The sequence below is a fragment of the Syngnathus typhle genome, linkage group LG15 (genome assembly GCF_033458585.1).
Source record: "Syngnathus typhle isolate RoL2023-S1 ecotype Sweden linkage group LG15, RoL_Styp_1.0, whole genome shotgun sequence".
Classification (NCBI taxonomy): Eukaryota; Metazoa; Chordata; class Actinopteri; order Syngnathiformes; family Syngnathidae; genus Syngnathus; species Syngnathus typhle.
Window position 1 is genome coordinate 8,988,686 of NC_083752.1, and position 19,590 is coordinate 9,008,275.

The following is a 19,590-nucleotide window of genomic DNA, read 5'->3' on the forward strand; positions in this document are numbered from 1 at the left end:
TTCCTCAGCGCATATTATTCCTGCAACTTTAGTGCGAAACATTGGCTGGATTTATACTTTGGGTCCAAGGGCCCAATTCCAATTAAATAGCAAAATCATTATTTTAAATTGTGTAATTACATGTACATTTGACTTACAATTATGGCAAGAATTACACTGCATGGTTCAAGTGACACAATTCCCTTTTTTTTTTTTTTTGCTCTTAAGTGGCCCAATTCAGATATGCATGGCAGCGTAAATAGAAAAGAAAAAAAAAAGGGCCACAGATATCACAAGGCATCTTTGGAGTGCATATTAAACAGTCACACTCTCTCGACTTGAGTGATTTATTTTTCCTTCCCAGTGTGCCTGGTACATTGTTGTGACACCACGCCTCCAAGTCTCAAGTGATTGCCTGCTTAGAGCAGCGCCACTCTGTGTCATAAATTAAGAACTGCAATGCACACAATCCCATGCTTAACATGACCGCTGTTTTTGTGACCTCTCTGGAAGCCCGGTGGAGACGCTCTTCATGGTCAGCTGTGGGTTCATGGCAATTCTGCAACTGAAGTGTCTTCCAAGCTATTTGGATTGTCTGACCTTTAAGATGATGAAGCGCAGGGAGAATGACCCTAGCCAGATTGTTCAAAGCGCATCCTCTAGGTAGTGGGGGTCCAGAGTCACGCTGCCTGCCGGATTGATCCACCCCTTCGCCAAAGGCCAAATACAGGAAGTTTAGCCAGAGGAGAAGGCCGTGCATCATCTGCTTTTGAAGCTCTCTCCAATACCGCGCTCATGCCAATCATCTGGGCAGTGACGAGCTACCAGTGGCACTATTGAAGGTGCTAACATGGACTGTAAGAGCGTTGGAGAGTTTCCGCTGCTGTTTTGCTCGGGCCTGTTGCGCAGGATTAAATCTACTCATTTCGAACTCACCGCAGATGTCAGCTTTGAGATTGAATTGACCTCCCCCTCGCTTGAAAACTTCAGAGAGAAACTACCGTAATTTTCGGACTATAAGTCGCGTTTTTTTTTCATAGTTTGGGTGGGGGGGCGACTTATACTCGGGAGCGACATATGTTTTTTTTCACGAATTTTTACTTGATCATTAACACATCACTTACTTACAAGTATTGTTGACCACTTCACATGTTACTTTTAGTATAGTTGATCACTTCACATGCTTTGATATCTTTATCTTGAACATATTCAAAACATGAAAAATAGAGAGAAAAAATCAAAAAGTAATTAACACTTTAAAGCGCTCTGGACATGTCCTCTGTCACCAGGATGACATAAAGGACGAGAAATTCGATCGATGGATTTATTGATTTGGAGTGACACAAATGGTTTGATAATATTGTTGTTTATGAGATAGTTATTTAAAATATAGTTTATATATCGTTGTATGGGCCTGTGGAATAATTTGAACTGCGGCGCGGCACACGGCATTGTTGACAATGGACGATCGATGGATTTAATGAATTGGAGTGACAGATGGTTTTATAAACGTGTTATTTATGTAATACTTTTTTTATAATAACTGAATGTTACGTCAGGCCCGTTCTCAGCTCCTCGTTTGTTTGTCACGTTAGCATACCGTATCGTTTAGCCTGTTGTTGCTCGTTCATGTATGTTCTTGGCGTTTGATTTTGTCGAATAAATTGCCCCCCAAAATGCGACTTATACTCCAGAGCGACTTGTGGTTTTTTTTCACATTTTTGGGCATTTTATGACTGGTGCGACTTATACTCCGGAGCGACTTATAGTCCGAGAATTACGGTAAACGCAGAGGCATAGGCATTTCAGTTCCCCAAGCGCAGCACGAGTGGGATTTAACGCGTGTTTGCGTGTGCGGCTCTAAGCACTGTAGTGTAAGTTTTATTTGATAACCGAACTGGTCGTTATGGCTGGGCAATTGAAACCGAATCGTAGTTTTGATCCCGACTCCTCATGAACTGAAAAACATCAAGGAATGTAATCGAAGAAAAAGTATTCATGTGACAAGCATGCCGTTGGTTTGCAGGTTCCAGACATTGTAAAAGTAGCCTGAATGCACCATTTTGCTTGTGCAGCGCTTTGTTTTTTTTTGTCAATGAAGACAAATATTTTCATCTCGGATGTACTCCTACGTAAAGCAAGATGATAATGATCGTCCAAGACGCTTTTTCATCTCTTCTAATGACTGCCCAAAGTCACGGATGAAAGGGTATTGTTGAATTCCTAAGATGTCGTGCTATTTTGACTGTAGAAAAAAAACAGGCTGAGTGAACCACGGTGCTATTCCTGACAAGTGTGTGCGTTTATGAAAAGTCGCGGTCCAGCTGAGACAGCGGCTGAGCATGCTCTGATCGTGAGGGTCGCTGGGGTTAAAGTGACATCAGCACGCCGTGCTTGATGGGGTAATGTCATGATGTGAGTTATTCTTAAGAGGACAGACTAGCTGCAACTGTCGTGATTTTTCTTCTGCATTCAAGTGAAACATGAGCTATGTACACACTTGGGAGATTTTCATCTGGAAGCTCACTAAAAGCCATTTCTGCTAAATGTGCGTCACTGCGTCAGCTCAATAAAAATATAGACCTAATTGACGTGTAGCGACTTCACATCTAATTGCTGGTCTTTCAAAGACTGTCTCGAGTTAGCTACATTTCACCATTCAGTCTCTAAAGTCATCTTATGCAAACCTTTGCTGTAATCTTTTACCATCACTGCCTTCACACATTCACCACTAGGGGTGTAACGATTCATCTATACACATCGATTAATCGATATAATGCTCTACGATTTGTTGGCATCGATGCAAAACGTAAACATCGATCTATATCGCCCGTTTTTGACCACGGATATTAGACGCGACGTTATTTTGAAATCCAGTTCATTGTTGCTTGCTTCCTCTGTCCGGGAGCAGTGCGCGGCGTGTTGTGTTGTGTTGTGAGCAGAGCAGGCACGTGAAAGGGGAGCCGACAACTACACGGTTTCTGGGCTGGTGCTATGGCTAGTGTCCAAGAAGACGGGCAAATTCGCTCCCCTTTGGGCTTCAAATCATTCGTTTGGAAGCACTTTGTAATTTCCTAAATAGTTTGCAGTACCTTGTTGATTTTGCGTATGAATTGTTATAAATCAGGATGTTGTTCCATATCGATCGTAGAGCACTATATCGTGAATGAATCACAGCAGGCTTAGCAATCGGCAAATATATCGTGGTTCTTTGTATCGATATAATATTGTATCGTGACAAAACCCGCGATTTACACCCCTATTCACCACCTATTATTCCCGAGCAAACTTTCCACATTCTTGTGGAGCAAGAAATGCTAATCAAGTTTAATGAAACGGCTGCAATATCTAATGTATATAAAATGATCACAAAATACAAAAGCTGCGTCTGTTTCATTTCACCAAAGTCCCTCATTGCTTCACCTCAAAAGAAATTCATCAGAGGGTCTGAAAGGCTTTCAGAGAGAAAAAGACTTCTGTCCTGACCTAATGCTGGCACTCTTCCCCGCCATTGGTTGTCACCGCATGTGATAGAAATGGGGACATCTATTGGGCCTGGACTACTGCTTGGCACAAAGGAGGCTGACATTCTTAAATGAAGCATTCTCTTGCGGTCAAAACCGTCCTCATCTCATGATACTTGGTCGAATGCAAGGGTCCTTAACTGTGCGGCCACAGAACGTGACTGGTCTTGTCTAGGCACAAACTTTCTAGAAATAGGCAATGAAATCATTTTCGGGCCATTCTTTTCGATCACGTTTAACCTTACCTCCAAAGTTCCCTTGTGGCTGACGCTTCATTGGCTTTCACTTCTTTACTTTGGTGTGGCTCGGGAAGAGTGTCACAAGCCTGGCTCAACAGCAAGTCACAACACAAACTGTGGGGAAAATAACTCAAACGGCTCAGGCCAATCAAAATGGTTTATTTCACAAATACTAAAAATAGTTCAATAACAAAATAAATGCAACGTATGTAACTGTGAGTAGGAGTCAGTTGTGTATGTAGTGGATAAATGTGAATGACTGGGTGGATGTGAAGTTGTTTTCCTGTGTAAAGCAGATATAACAAAATGAACTGAAGACAAACCCAAACATGTTACCTGTAGGGGAGAGAGCAGAGAGAGTGAAAGAGCACAGCACAAACAATTTATAAGCTCAGGTGCCACCACTCAGGTGGCCCCACCCCTGCCTACCATGGGAAACCTCCCACAACAGGCAGGGGAGGGCCGTGACAAGAGCAACGTCTTCTCATCTTGTTTATTAAAAGTGAATTGGCTCACATTGCCAAGTGCTCCCCTTAGCCCTTTAAGTCCACTTGCTTTTAGTTTGCTGTCTGGGTGCCAGGGAGCAAAGAGGTAGTACGTGGTCACCTTCTCCACGGCTAATTGCTTCCTTTCAGTTAGGGCTCGCAGTCCTCTGATCATACAGCAGACAGAAATAAACTCTTGGACATACTCTATATTGTTTGGCACTAATGAGGCTCTTTTATCAGTAGGGAAATCTTTTTTTAAAAGTACGTATATAGAAGTCAGCAGAGAGATACTCATTTCCCAGATGCACACACCACGTTGCTATTTCGATGCACATTCATGCTACCACTGCAGCTCAGAATGCATTAGCAGCTTAAATGGGTGTTGAACAATAGTTGCTGTCACCCGTACGATTAGGCAAAGCTAATGCTAATATGAAGATCTGCAAGAACAATGTAAATAAAGACGATGCTGCAAGGTTTGAGTTTTTCCATGTAATACAAATGTTTGTGTCTATATCCAGGCGGGGCACCTTTTAAAGTAGGACAGTCGAAATTGATGGCCAACTCTGAAAAGCTGACCTACTTAGAGGCGCAGACAAACTAGTTTCCTCAGCATGCATGCTGAGCCAAATTGCTGTGAAAGAAATGCAACAAAAGCACACATATTGGACTTTAATGGAAGCAAACATTTCTCACCTCTTTAACCAGTAGATGACAAAAACAAATGATGTCAATCAGGTTAGGTTTTCTGAAAATAGTGGTTGGTTTAAGTAACGTTAGCTATGCTAGCTATATTTAGTACCAAAGATGACAAAGAATACAGTCATAAAATGTGATTTGGAACAGAACACATTGACATTATTGACAAAGATAACATAAATGTAACTTTGTGCTGGGCCTGGAATGGATAATTGTGTTTCCATGGTAAAAAAATGTTGGTTTTCGAACATTTAATTTTGCAAACATTTCAGTTTATTAACAGAGTCACAAAATTAAAAAGTGAACCGAGGAGCCAATCTTGTTTGTTTTTGTGACCCTAGACCAGGGGTGGGCAAACTACGGCCCGCGGGCCACATCCGGCCCGCGGGACCGTTTAATCCGGCCCGCCAACCCTGAACAAATTGTATTATTAAACTTTTTTTTTTTGGGTCATTTTGCCTGCAATGACTGCGTTTTCCCAGTAGATGGCGAAGCGCTCGCCTGCGCATTTACTACCGGAAGCCGTGTCAGAAAGCTCTGTGTACACTCACAAGTGCGTGTACGTACTCGGTAGTACGGACTTGGCGCACTCTCGTTCTATTCGTATCAGTCCCGAATTTAGAGCGTGGGCTTTGACGACAGCATTCTTATAATTCGCGCGTTGAGCTTCCAGATGCAGTTTTGCGCTAAAGCCACCCACAAACCTTCCCCTGGAATCCTTCCATTAAAATGAGTGGCCCGAAAAAAAGAAGTGAGTGCCGAATGTTAAAAGAGAGCGGCCAATTTGGCTCGACGTACGCGACGTGACGTTCAGCCACATCAACATCAACCCGTCACAGATCAAGGTAAACGGACCAACACCTCGGATCTCGCCTAAGAATTGCCACAACAAATTTTACTCCAGACTATGACGCACTAGCAAAAAAGGGAGACCAACAACACTGTTCCCACTGAAAATGAACGGGAGGCTCTCAAGTTTATTGTAAAAAAATGCATTTTGAATATGATTTGTACACATAGCAGGGATTGAAACTAGCGACCATTCTCATTTTCAAACAATGCAGGATGTTCAAGGACATTGATGCACCACCTATTTGCGACTAATCTTAACCTGTAAAGTTCTTAAGGCTTACTTTAAGGAGGTGTTTCCCGTTTCCTCACCTCTGTTACCAGGTGTTTTCGAGTTAAAACTCTGCTCTGATTTTCAGATACCCCTCATCGTGTTGCTGTTTTGATTACTTTATTTGGATGTATGCTTTCACCGATTCTTCAAGATGATATATTTGGTCAGAATGTTTGCCGTTTGATGTGATCTCATAGGATAAACATCTTTCATTAATCTGACCTGCAGGCACTGAAGTGATGGAGATTGTTATTCATAATAACAGTGTCGTACTTTATGAGAATCACTGATAGCAGTTTTTTAGTGAATTATTATTTTTTTAATGCTGTTAATAAATTTATTTGTTTTCAAAAAAAATGTTTGGAATATCCATGCTTTACTACCTACTAAAGGCCAAGATCTTTTATGCAATGACCTTTACAGGTCGCTTATATGACTTCACACAACGCCCACGTCCATCTGCTCCTGGTCCGGCCCTCCGGTCCAAATTTAGAACCCAGTTCGGCCCGCGAGTCAAAAAGTTTGCCCACCCCTGCCCTAGACTCTATTACCCAGTTTAAGTTTGTTCTAATCATGAATAAACATCACAGAGACATGGATAAAAAAAAGACTGACTGCACAAGTAAATTTACTTTTTTTTTTATGTTAACTTAACTTTATGTTAACTGATCAAGTATGCCAGCATGTGCAAAGCTCTGCTCTTAAAATGACTTTAGGCCAATCCTTCCATCACCTAATGCTTTTACAAGCCACCTACACATAATCATCACCCTGATGTCTCAGCCAACTGAGTGTTGATGTTGTTGACCTTGCAGTCCAAAATTAGAATTATATTGGTCAAATTTAAAAGAGGCAATTTGCACACCTACATCATCACATCTTCTTGTATTTGTGTTATATTTTCATTGTATTTTTGCTTGCAAGATGTGCTTACGCTTACTGACTTGCTGACTTTTATTAGTAGTAGCAGTATTACTGTTTTTTTCCATGTATAATGCGCCCCCATGTATAATACGCACCCTAAAAATGGCATGTCGATGCTGGAAAAAAGCCTGTACCCATGTATAACACGCACCCCAAATTTTTTTTTTCTTTTTTTCTTTTTTTTTTTTAGTCCCAATGATCGTCACACACGCATCTGGGTGTGGTGAAACTTGTCCTCTGCATTTGACCCATACCCGTGTGATTTTGATCCATCCCCTGGGGGAGATGGGCGCCGCGCTCGGGAAACATTTGGTGGTCTAACCCCCCAATTCCAACCCTTAGTGCTGAGTGCCAAGCAGGGAGGCAATGGGTCCCATTTTTATAGTCTTTGGTATGGTCTTAACTAGGCTGGATGTATTTTTTTAGTTGGCGTTGATTTCTCCGACTGCCCGTAAAGGCACCACCGCGATCAGTTAGGTTAAAATGAAAAGAGGAAAGTGACGTGCGGACATGTGAAAAAGGCGGCTCTGTATGGGAGAGAAGTTGAAGAGGAATAAAAACACCCTTGGAAACCAAAACTTGCCCCTCGTCGTGACTCGGAGCCGCAACAAATGTTTCGGATTTGTGTAGGGTACATTGTGACAGGTGATCGAGCAAGCGTCTGATACGAGAGCATTGCGTTCGTATGGAGCGTGTTTGAAGTGAACAGCAGAGACGAAAGGAACAAGGCAAAGTGTTGTGAAATAAAATATTACCCGTAATACGCATTTTGTTATTTGCTGATTGTATTAAACTATCACATTCATTGTCAGTCAAGAAGAGAAGAGGACGATTCGCATCGGATCCATAGTGCGCATGCGCAGTGATACTGCCTCCGTATGACGTCCAGTCCGCGATGGAGATTAAAAAACAAACAATATTTGACAATAACACAGGTTTCTGTTCCTGTGTTTGGTAATGTCACCCTGTCTTTTTGTTCCACGTCTTTGTCGGTCAGTCCTGTTGTTGGTTTTGTTAGAGAGTTATGTTAGTTTACCAAGTCCGTGTTTTGAGTTCCTCCAATGAACCCTGGTCCAAGCTGCACTTGGTTGCCCTGCTCCTTTCCACACTCCATCCGTGACAAGATTTTCTTCAAAAATTGTTGTACCATGATTTTATTAAAAAAAGAAAAATTGAAAAAAAAAATTGTACCCATGTATAATGCGCACCCCAGACTTTAGGACAATAAATTAGTTAAATTTTGCGCATTATACATGGAAAAAAACGGTAGTTTTAGTAGGCTTCCATACCTCAGTATGTAATTTCTTATCACGTGTCCTTTGGTCTTGGAGAGTTCATGGCATTAGCCGTATTAAACAGGGGATTAATCCTCGGGGCTCTCGATCTGTAGTAATTGCATACGGAAATACTGATCAAAGGCATCAAACTGTGCCGTGGATGTCTGCTTCTCTGCCGGGCTGAAAAAAGGGACTTTAAACACCAGGGCATGCACACCAACAGTTCACTTCAGAAGCTTGCGCTGCTCTGCCTGCTGATTGGACAGGTGAGGGTTTGATCATGCACAATTATTGCTGAATATTCAATGAGGAGAAGGAGAGGAGGATCAATTGAGACCGCAGGTAGTTTGCAGACATATTGGTAGATCTTGGTGTCTGTGTGCAGGCTGATTAAAACTTTGATTCACAAGACTTTAGGAGAAAATGACAGGCTAAGCAATTCCCAATTCACTCCACATAATTGGTGCAGTTGATCAAATACCAAAGTATTTGCAAGCCTCCATGTCGGGGGGTTAAACATAAAAATAAAAACATATCATTTAAAGTTTAGAAAAGAAGTGTACTATCTGATAGCCTCACAACTCTATCACAACTTTTGAGACTATCCACAAAGATGTCAATGCACAGGCCCACAATGAGCCAGATACATACAGACCTAAATTACCTTTGATGCAGCTCTACATCCCTTGGGCTTTAATGCAGAAACAAAGAAAAATATATCCAGTTTTGCAAGTATTGCTTGAGGTACAAGATACCGTTTTTTTCCATGTATAATGCGCAAAATTTAACTAATTTATTGTCCTAAAATCTGGGGTGCGCATTATACATGGGTACAAAAATGCTCTCGTATCAGACGCTTGCTCGATCACCTGCTTGTTTGCTGTCACAATGTACCCTACACAAATCTAAAACATTTCTTCGCTATCGAGTTTGCTTGCGCATGCCTAGTGATACTGACCGGCAGAATAACATCCGGTTGTTCCCAAAGATGATCTTTTTTCTGAAATAATTTTACGTTTACGGACTTAAGTAGGAGTCAAAATTTGGGTGCGTATTATACATGGGTACAGGCTTTTTTCCAGCATCAACATGCCATTTTTAGGGTGCTTATTATACATGGGGGCGCATTATACATGGAAAAAAACGGTAGTTTGTTGTAATGTATAATATTCAAGTGCAAAAAAAAATAGTAAGCTTCTGTTTCTCAGTGATGAAATTTGAAACAAGGATAGCAAACAAATTTGACCTTATCATAAGTGTTAGCCAACTTACTTAACAGAGAGATGATTCATCGCAGAGCTAATTTGAGTGAAATAAACACGCCCCGATTGCGCTACGACTGATGAAGCTGGAAAAAGGCTGCGAAAGTCAAGGCGTCAAGCGAGGCCAAGCTTCAGCTAATAAATGTGACGCGGGCGCAGTCGTAGCTTCAGCCGACGGCCCCGCAACACCTATTATTACCCATCCTATCAGACGACTACGCTTTGTTTCCATTTCCAGCCTACTGTTTAAGCTGCAAGGAGGCGTTTCATTGTGAGCGTGATGACACCTCTCTCTTTTGCGTCTGTCAGGGCTGACACTCTTTAATAGTCTTGTGGAGGTCATCCTCATGTCATGTTCAATGGAGGGAAAGGGACGCAACACGTCAAGACAATTGGTGCTATTTTGTGCTTGTTATTGTCTGTATGGTGTGGAAAATGGGATGCGCAGCATCGCACAGCCACAACGGCAGGTCTGGAAGTTTAGTGAATGCTTAGGGGAGCGACTTAAATGATGTGTGCTGAACCAAGGATGGGGGGAGGGGGAGACATGTTGTACAGTTTCAACCACAGCAAAGCATCTCATTGTTCTTTAAAACACATCCAGTCATGTGTAGAAAGGCCCGGCTGGTGTGTATCTGTGTTGATGTGGCTCTGGCCTGACCCAAGTGGATAGAATGGTGCAGGAGAAAATGTCCTGTCAGTTGATGGAGGAGCTGCCTGTAGCTGCTGGAAGGAGTGTGGCGACAGGGGCCATGCGCGCTAACCTCTCCCCCTGTCACTTTTTCTGTCTCGCTCGCTCCCTCTCCTTTCATTTCCACCTTTTTCCTCTTGCACGTTGCCCTCAGATACAGCTCCCTGCCTTTCCCCCCCCAGACTCGGTTCCCTCCTCCCACAGCCCTCTGTGACAAATTACTCCTGGCGGTTGATTTGTTGGTTGTCAAAAGTGCTCCGTGCGCTGGCATGAAGGTGGGGTGAGCAGTAGAAGAATCTTCCTCCTGTTCCTGCCTGTCGTCATCAGCGTTCCCTCAGCCCCCCACCACCACTTGAACAATTGTGCGCTGTGCTCTCCCCACTGCAGCTTGGCGTACACGTGCCTCGGTGGAAAATGACGCTCAGTCTCTTAAGATCTCATTAGATTAAATGTTGTCCGTGTTTAATCATCTCACACATTCACAAGATGTGAAGGAGGAGACTTTGTTTATTGTCATGGGGGGACAGAAAGAAAATATACACTTTCTATAAAAAAAATGTAAAAATAAAGATATATAAAACAAAAGTGAGCATGATCATCTTGTCAAGACTGCATTTTTGTCACAGCTCGTGTAGTGACTCGATGATGATTTTCACACTCAGTAGATTTTGCCTCATCTTACCCCATCTGACATCCCATGGTAATAATTTGACGGTGTTTCCCGTGGAGCATGCCAGTTAGACCGGCGCTGTGTTTGCTGTGAAATCTCCAGCAGAGTTAGTTTGATTTCATCGTCTGGCCTCGGTCTCTTTGAAAAGAAACTCATCTCCTTTCAGTTTCTCTTGCTGCTTTATCCACTAACTGTTTCCCGTTTGCGCCGGTTCCTCTTTTGCAAATAGGACATCGCTTTGCTGCTATAGAGGAGGCAGATTGCTTTGTCCATCACCTTGCGCCTAAGCGAGCATCACATTCCACTTGTGTTCACAAGGCGCAAACCTTCTTGACTCTCCCTCTGTGTTAAAAGAGAAGTTGTGCTTTCCAATTATAAATAAAGCATAAGAGTCTTGGTGTAAATGGCCGGCCAGCCGGCATTAACATAAAGACAGTTGCATTTAAATAACAGAATAAAAATATATCCTGAAATTCAGATGCTGAACGGCTACCTGAATCTCATCCAATGAGCTCTGTGCAAGTTTGCCCATCTGTGGGAGAGGTTTTGGGTTGTCCCGATTAATGTGGCAGCTTTCATCCTCCTCCTGATTTAAAGAGGATAATGCCTCGTACCTTCGCAAGGCCACGCCCACTCGCCACAAAGATGTGCAATCCACAGTCAACCTTGTTGTCCATTTCCTCCAAAGTTTTTACTAACTTCCTGTCCCCCTTTTCTCCCTCCCTGCCATCTGCTTCTCTCTGCACAGGATTTGGTTTCATAACTTTTGACAGTGAAGACATCGTTGAGAAAGTCTGTGAAATTCATTTTCATGAAATCAATAATAAAATGGTAAGTCCATTCTTTCTTTATTTATTTTTTCAATTTCAGGTGTGCATTGAGGGATTAGTATTTGATGTATCTATTTTTCGCTCGAATATTTGCGTGTGTGTGTGTGGGGGGGGGGTGCGTGTGTGTGTCTGCGTGGGTGCGGGTGTGTGTCTGTGTGTGTGCGTGTGCGTGCAAGTGTGTGTGGAAGAATGTGTACAAGTGTGTGTTTGAGAGTGCCAGCCCCACTCACAAGCACGCACCACCCCCTGTGGTTCTGTGGGTTTCGGGGATGGGAAAGTAGTGGTGTGTACTGGCCACAAAGCGTGAAATTGTGTGACTGAGTTGTGCCTGTCAGGCTGATAGACAGGAGACTGGGAGCCTGTCCCTCTTCCACAATCCCTAACACACACACGCACACACATTTAGAGGGACACACAAAGGTGACGAGGTCCAGGGATGATGCAAGCAGAGTCTGAGTTCATTAGTTGGGGATTAACGCCTTCCACAGGCTCCTGCGGTGCTTGTTTTATTTACACTTGGAGCTTGGCCATCTCAGGGCACTCAAAAGCATACTTGTCTTGCCGTTAAACGATGATTTCGAGTAACCGATCTACTGCGTCATGACTCTGAGTCCACCTCCACCACATTTCCACCACGCAAACTTCTGGAGAGATATCCATTTGTTATTGCAACGGAATCTGGCAAATTGCGGGATGCAAGTACAATTGTTTCCTCAGCCTTTCAGCTGCATGAACCTGTTCCAGGCTCATGTGAGCATTATCAAAGGTGTAGATGTCCTTTACATTCTTAACTGTCATACTAGTAAAGCATGGTCTGCACACATGGGGACTGATGAATCAAAATAGTGGGACTTGAGCCGTTGTGTTATTTACTGGAGGGAATATTGCCTTTCAGTTTTCTCAAAGTGCCCCTCCCCTTCCCCCCTCCCTCTGGCCTTTTCCACAACTTGACAGACTGACCGTCTGTCTGACAGACAGGACCAGTGTAGTAGAACCTTGTTCACCAGGGACCAGCCCGGGTCACACATGACCTCGGCGTGCACTCCTCGATGCTTCAATGCTGCATCCTATTCTGTGCTCCAAAGTGTTTTTGAAATTATTGTAGAAAAGATATTCTGTCACATCCTGTGACATTTAGTTGGAGCACACTGTTGACATTTTTATACGTCTATGCTCAAAGCTTGAACATAAATAGCAAAGATTGTTTGTTTTTTCATGTGTCCTAAAATAATAAGCAAAGGGAATGCCATTTGTCCCCTTACCTGTGCTTAATGCAATATACAGGATGAAAAATTGATTGTTTACAAACTGTGGATTCATCCTCTGGAGCTATTCTAACATTTAATTACAGTCCAAATCACTTTCTGTTTCTGAGTGCTAATCACAAGATAGTTGTGTGCTAGTAATAATGCTCATTAGACATAGAAATGCATCATTTGCATTTCCCTTTGCATTTCGTAGCAACAACTAATGAGAAAAGGCCTGTGAAACATTGTTTCCAAAATGTTGCTCATGTATGCGGTTAATGTGTGAACAGGAGCCACAACCACACATATAGTTAGTTCATTATATATTCTTTTACACAGCCAATATGATAAGATAGATTCCAATTAAAGCTAGAACTATGGCTGCTCCGTGTTGTGTTTTTTCATTCCCTCTCTCCTGAAGTCTTTAGTGACTCTCAGAAAGTTCTGAAATTTTCGGCCAGGGGCCCATGTTGGAGAACCGCCCAGAGGCTTTAGGCTTTTCCGAGGCTTTTGTCACCTTTGCGAGAGGTCCTCTTGATAACACCTAAGATAAATGTCCCCGTATGCAGGAAATAAGCGTAGCCCTCAAAGTGCTGACATGTGTGCAAAAAGGAAAGGATGTGGAGAGCGTTGAGAGCATTTTTCAAAGACCCTTCGGTGTTGCCGTGGAGTCGCAGAGGAGGCTGCTGGTTATTGGCTTACTTTAAGCATCAGCACATAAAATAAAAAATGCTTCCTGTCTTCATTTTTATGAAGTACTATACAGAAATAGACCTCATCCATCCTCCCTGTGAGTATTATCGAAGATGGTCCTTGAATAATTGATTGAGACAGAAATTCACCCAAGTCGTGAGGGCGATGCACGTGACGTGTAGGGCACCCCACCTTCTCCATGCTCTTCCTCTCGGAAGTGCACAAGGTCACCACTGGGCCTCGATATGAATGAGTGACCCTTTGGTGTGGTGTGCCGATGTCACCTTGAGTCCATGTGTGGTGTAACCAGGAGCACTTCCTCTCTGACACTGTATGTCCTTATTTATAATTAAAATGAGGCTGCTGCTCAGCAAGACGCTCACAACCTTCTCTCTCTGCTGTACTGATGTCCCATTAAGTCTTGACTCTGTGGAGCAGATCTGCTTGCATCATTTGTTGCTTTCCAGGAGTGTATAGCCAGTCACAGTTTGATTTTCAGACTTCATTTTTGTTCTTACCATGATAGAAAATAAAAAGGCCAGTGATTAAAATGGACATTTAATTTAATTTAATTTGATTCTTCTTTTTTTTCTTTTCTTTTCAATAAACAAGGCTCACAACAGGAGGGAGGAATTTTGTCTTTGTCATCAGTTTCTCACTCTGGGTTCCTGACACAACCATCCAATTAGTGCTCTGAGGAGATGACAATACATTTCAAGGGATATGAAAGGGATATGAATAAAAGTGCCATAAGAGAATGCCACTTTAAAGCTGCTATTGGCATTGATACAAAACATATTTAGTAGAGAAAACATATTTTAGTAGAGAAAAACTAAAATAATGAAAAGTGGCCTTGTCCTCTATTTTAGAGCAACAACTATAACAATTTGCATAGACCTGGCCATGTAGTGTGTACAGGCAGGCATCACAAGACAGTCACCGTGATGTGAGCATATCTACGCTAATAGTGCGGTCTTGATGTTCCTCAGCACACCAAATGTATCACAGCAAAATACAGTTTGATGTTTTGATCCGCCTCTTGGCTGCTGTTTCGCATAGCTTTAATAAACAAAAAGCATTACTGATCAAAAGCATGACACTTTTTGTCAAGCCCCTTAAACCAATCTGAAAACCGACGCAATAGCTTTTAATTAGTCGCATCTTCTGAATTGTCAATTTCCAGCTGGACTGGTTGTGAAGTTGCTTGTGAACCCTGCAAACCAATCAGTCACGCTGCCGCTGAACATTATAGATAAGAAGCATTTAAAGTACACATCAGGAATCACGTGTGGGTGGGTGTTTGCGCACGTATGCGTGTGGTTTGCCTTCTGACATTGTAAAATTGTCTTTTGGAGCTAAATCATCATTGCCGCAGACTTAATGTGTTATGACTAGTATTTTGGTCTGAAAACTACCACAAAAAATGAACTCAGCGTGCTGTTGAAAACGGCTTGAAAAATACATAGTGTATTTTTTTAATGGAAATGTTCTGTAGTGTTTGTACATCATGTGCCTAATGAGGGAGAAGGGGCACTGTTTGGGCGAGTCAGTTCCACATGGAAGGTTGCCTTGCAAATTGCGGCCTGTAAGTAATGACATGTTTATACTTGAAGAAGAAGAAAAGCGATGAGCGGTGAAGGCGGTAAAGTCCACCATGCTCAGTGCTTGGGACATTTGAGGAGAGCTCAAACAGTGCTCAAATTTGCAAGTGATGGCAGACATTTGATGATGGCATCACTTGAAAGTGTCTCTGTATGCGTGGAGACATTAGCATCTCGGAATATTGAAGCACCACAGGGAGTGTGCAGTCCTTAAAATGACTTCACATTCCTCTGCTTTTACAGAGAGCACACAGAAGAAACATCAGATCTAACAGCTCCTTTGAGATTCTAAACACTGAGGGGATTTTGCTTTATCCAAATGTTACATTTTCTAAAAGTACAATATGTCACTATTAGTATACTGTGTCCCTTTGCTCAGGCATCTTAATAATCTTATCGAGCTCATCGGTCTCTGTAGCAAACGTTTTTTTATCTGTTTCAAGCAGTCAACCCTATCCATGCGCGCAGTCAGCTGAGCAAAAATATCGATGCTGTTCTTGGGTCTTCTAATAAAAAGAAATCATTGGTGTGTTCTGATATATGGCCGCTAAAATTCCCTCACCTGGGGAGGTCCAAGGATATTTCAGGGGGGCTTGTGTCCCCGCCACACCCCCTCTAGCTCCGTCACTGAATAATATGTGTTTTTGTTAGAATCAGAATTGCCTTTATTGTCGCTGTACACAGTACATCGATATTTGAGCGATGCTCCCTTTGGTGCAAAAAAGCAAATTTAAATAAAAGAGCACACAAGATAAAGTGTAAAAAGCATATGAAATACAAAATGTGTAAAAAAAAGGCAGTAGTATATGCATTTATGTACAACATGTATCAAGTATTGTGAAACAACAATCAATGTTATAGGAACTGTTTGATTGATTCTGATCACTGATCACATTCCCCATGAATTAGCATTTCCAAAACACAATGAATGAGAAAAGTCCTTTACTTCACCTGCCAGTCTACTGCTGGATGAAGGTAAAGAGCTCTTCTCCACCTCCCCTGCCGCACACACAAACAACGCACACACAAACAACACACCCACAACACTTGTCCCTGAAGGACAGTCATTTCTAGTCCACCTTTGTGCTTTACATACTCATGAGAAATATATTGAAATGGTCATAACTGGAGGATTTCTTTCTTCTGTTTGCTCATGAAAAAAGCATCAATGCAAGAAATGTATACAGTGTCCTATGTGTTGACAAGACCTCCTGAAAAGTTGCAGAAGCCGACATTTGTGATAGCATAAAAAATTCAGTCTGGAAAAGCTTCCATGTAGAAAATGTGATTTTCCTCATTCCCAATGGTATCACTTAATGATTCTGTTGAGAATGGACTTTTCATTGAGTCTGTCCTCCTCTATTTTCACCTTCTTTAACTCTTGAAAGCGCCACATCTCTCTCCTTCACACACTCTTGACAGTTTGAAGGAAGCAGTCATTACGTCATTAGGTGACAATAGCTAAGTGGTGAATTTAATGATTCAGCTAACAGATTAAGCAAAGCCGCTTTTCCCGCAGCAATTCATGTCATTGGAGAGCATGCAGAGCTGCTTCCACTTTGTATTCTCCAAAAGTCTTTGAAAGTATTTAGCGTGTATTTCCCCGAAGCATTGGGCACATGCCCACCAGAGCAATAACCTTTGCTTGAAAGAAGCCAGAGCATGATTGTAAGTTTTCCACAGGGGCCTGCCTCTAAAATGTGAGGTGCTCGGATTGACTCTGTCTTGTTTTTCTCCACGAAACACATCTCGGGCTCTGCAAGTCAAATAGAAAACTACCTTAAAGAGTTTGGACAGCCCTGTCAGATCTGTCTGCTTGTGTACTTGCACAGTCTAATGCTTTGGCTGTGCTGTTTCTTTCTGTGTCTGTCTCCATAGGTAGAATGTAAGAAGGCCCAGCCCAAGGAGGTGATGTTCCCTCCTGGAACACGAGGGCGAGCCAGGGGTCTGCCCTACACCATGGATGCCTTCATGCTAGGGATGGGCATGCTGAGTAAGTCACACACACACACACGCACACACACACACACACGCACACAATAATGTGTCCATATTTCTGACAACAAATCTTGTTCCATCTAAAGAATAGAAAAGCCATCAAAGCAGTATCAAAAGTAGAGCCAGTGAATTTGTCGGCCATTACTTGAAAATGGTTTTTGTGAGTTTCTTTTGACAGCAGCGAGCCTTATCGAGCCTTTTGAAATGATCATTTTGAAAAGCAGCAAGTGGAAATAATATGGCATAACACCCTAAAAATTTTCAAATGATGATCCCGATGGATTATTTTTTTTGTCTTTTGTGCACGGCATCTTTGTGACACGTTTGTCGCAATTTTTGGAGGGTCGCAGTGTCGCTTCTAAACAGTCCATTTATGAAAGTCATTTAGCGCTTAAATGTTTGTGTCCCGTGTGGGTGAAGGCATTCAATTCATAAGATTTCATTTTGAAGGAAGGCGTGAGCACTCGTGTGCCGTTTGGTCATGGTTTCTACCTGTGCGAAAAAAAGAGTCAACGGAGGCAACCGCTTGTCAAAAAAGGCCCATTAGTTGAACAGTGGCCCTAATTAGGTATGCCACCAGTGGCCACTGTGCTCTATTTCTGGTGAAGTCTGGTGCGTGCAGACAGCCCCTGGCCATACAGGAGCAGACCAGCACATTAGCAGGCTAAATGAAGAGGAAAATTGGTGTAATGTCATATTAAGGATTCATCACTGTGCCCCCCTTAATGGGTAATGAAGGAGACATACATGTCAGGGAGAGATCTCATCTACAGGGACCTCAGCTGCTGCTCTACCCCTCTTCATTACCATCCTGCCCAAGCCTCTGGCCCTTTTTATTTAACACTATTTCACTCTCTCCCGTCCTGCTTCCCATCCTCTTTTTTCTCTCTCCCGCTCTCGCTCCCTCTATCCTTGGCCTTCCCATGCATGTAATTTGTATGTGCGACCCACCCAAATGGATTTGCCCTCACATCAAAGATTTATTTTTCCATTCAAAAGCAAAAGAAACACGCCGCTGATTGCATGAGACTCGTTTTGCTCTGCATGTAGATCGCCCCCACCCACCCCATGTACAGCAGGTGCACACTGTGCCATATTCATGCATTTTTATCTGCACCAAGTAGCACAATATTGGAAGCACCTGAGAACGTGGATTGCGGTCACTTTTGACTGTTTGGTGAAGAAAAGTTTCTTAGCTATAGGATCTCTTTTGATAAGTTAGATTTCAAGTTCAGTAGTAATCATCAATCACCACTCTGTGAGTCTTGAATACATGTTACTTATACATGGGCGGACACAATTGCCACTTTTCTACATTGTTCTACACTTTAGCACCCCGGACATCCAGGAAAAAAAAAGGCAAGGAAAAAGGAAATCACTTTGAGTGATCATTCAGATTGGATTCATTGAACTTTACGGAAGCTATTTTCAACTTTCCTTCACATCAGTCACTTGCATCTCCTCTTTTCGGCATATTTTGAAAGGCCTAGGGAACTTCGGGGAACTCGTCACGCATTAATGTGTCCGTGGAGGGGAAGCACTCTTCTCCTCCGCCAGGACGAAGCAGACAGAAAGGCAGTCATGTGCTCATGTAAGAATATTAACAGCCAATGTGTTTAGAGACACTCTTATCTAAATGAAATTGGAACAAGGACGGCCAAACATTCCTTGATATCATTTGCATTTAGAAAAAAAACAAGACCCTTGGCTCATTATTTAAGAAAGTGTAAGCTTCTTTTGTGCCAAATCTCATTAAAGCCTTCCCTCGGTCCTTTGTTTACTGCCTCTAATCGAGGCATTTATCTTTATTGTGCTGTGCCCGACGTATGTTTGTTGAAATAAATAGACATTTGAGCCTGAGCGAGATATGGCGGAGCCAGATGGATAATTGATTTTAAAGTGAATCAGAGCTGGTGAGCCATAAAATAGGTACATTAGCATGCATATTAATAAGGCAAAGAAGAGCAAGCAAAGATGCTGCTGTCGGGCCAGACAAACACAATGGCAGGCTTCATTTAATGGAATAGCTAACCCCACCCCCCTCCCTCTCTATCTGCCACTTGTGTTTATCTTCCCCTCAAAATATTTGCAAGTGTTCAATGTGCATGGTATGAGGTGAGTGTCTTGCGCCACTTTGGGCCAAAACGGAAATGTATCTCTCTCTCGCAAGCAAATTTGGTTGAAATGTGGCACATCAACCTTGAAGACTGGCTTTGCAGCAATTTTGGCTTGGCATTTCTTCTGTTTGACAATATCAAAGACGTAATATCCCATTTTTGCTGCTCTGTAATGGCTTTTCATTGTATCACATCTCACTTCTTTTCAGCCCAAACAAACAATGGGGG

General features: G+C 42.5%; 1 protein-coding gene and 1 long non-coding RNA gene across 11 annotated transcripts in view; one reads left to right on the top strand and one right to left on the bottom strand.

Moving 5' to 3' along the window:
* Positions 1 to 19,590, top strand: part of LOC133168388 (RNA-binding protein Musashi homolog 2) — a 201,697-nt gene that overhangs the window by 122,733 nt on the left and 59,374 nt on the right. For all 10 annotated transcript variants that reach the window (XM_061299922.1, XM_061299928.1, XM_061299923.1 and 7 more), the window contains exons 8-9: positions 11,625 to 11,707; positions 17,126 to 17,240. In XM_061299922.1, the coding sequence (XP_061155906.1) occupies positions 11,625 to 11,707; positions 17,126 to 17,240 (198 nt within the window). The remainder of the gene's footprint in view (positions 1 to 11,624; positions 11,708 to 17,125; positions 17,241 to 19,590) is intronic.
* On the bottom strand, positions 313 to 4,086 carry LOC133168390 (uncharacterized). Its single transcript, XR_009718201.1, has 2 exons — positions 3,749 to 4,086; positions 313 to 687 (listed from the first exon to the last, which is right to left on the bottom strand). It is a non-coding gene; the product is annotated as an uncharacterized LOC133168390 (long non-coding RNA).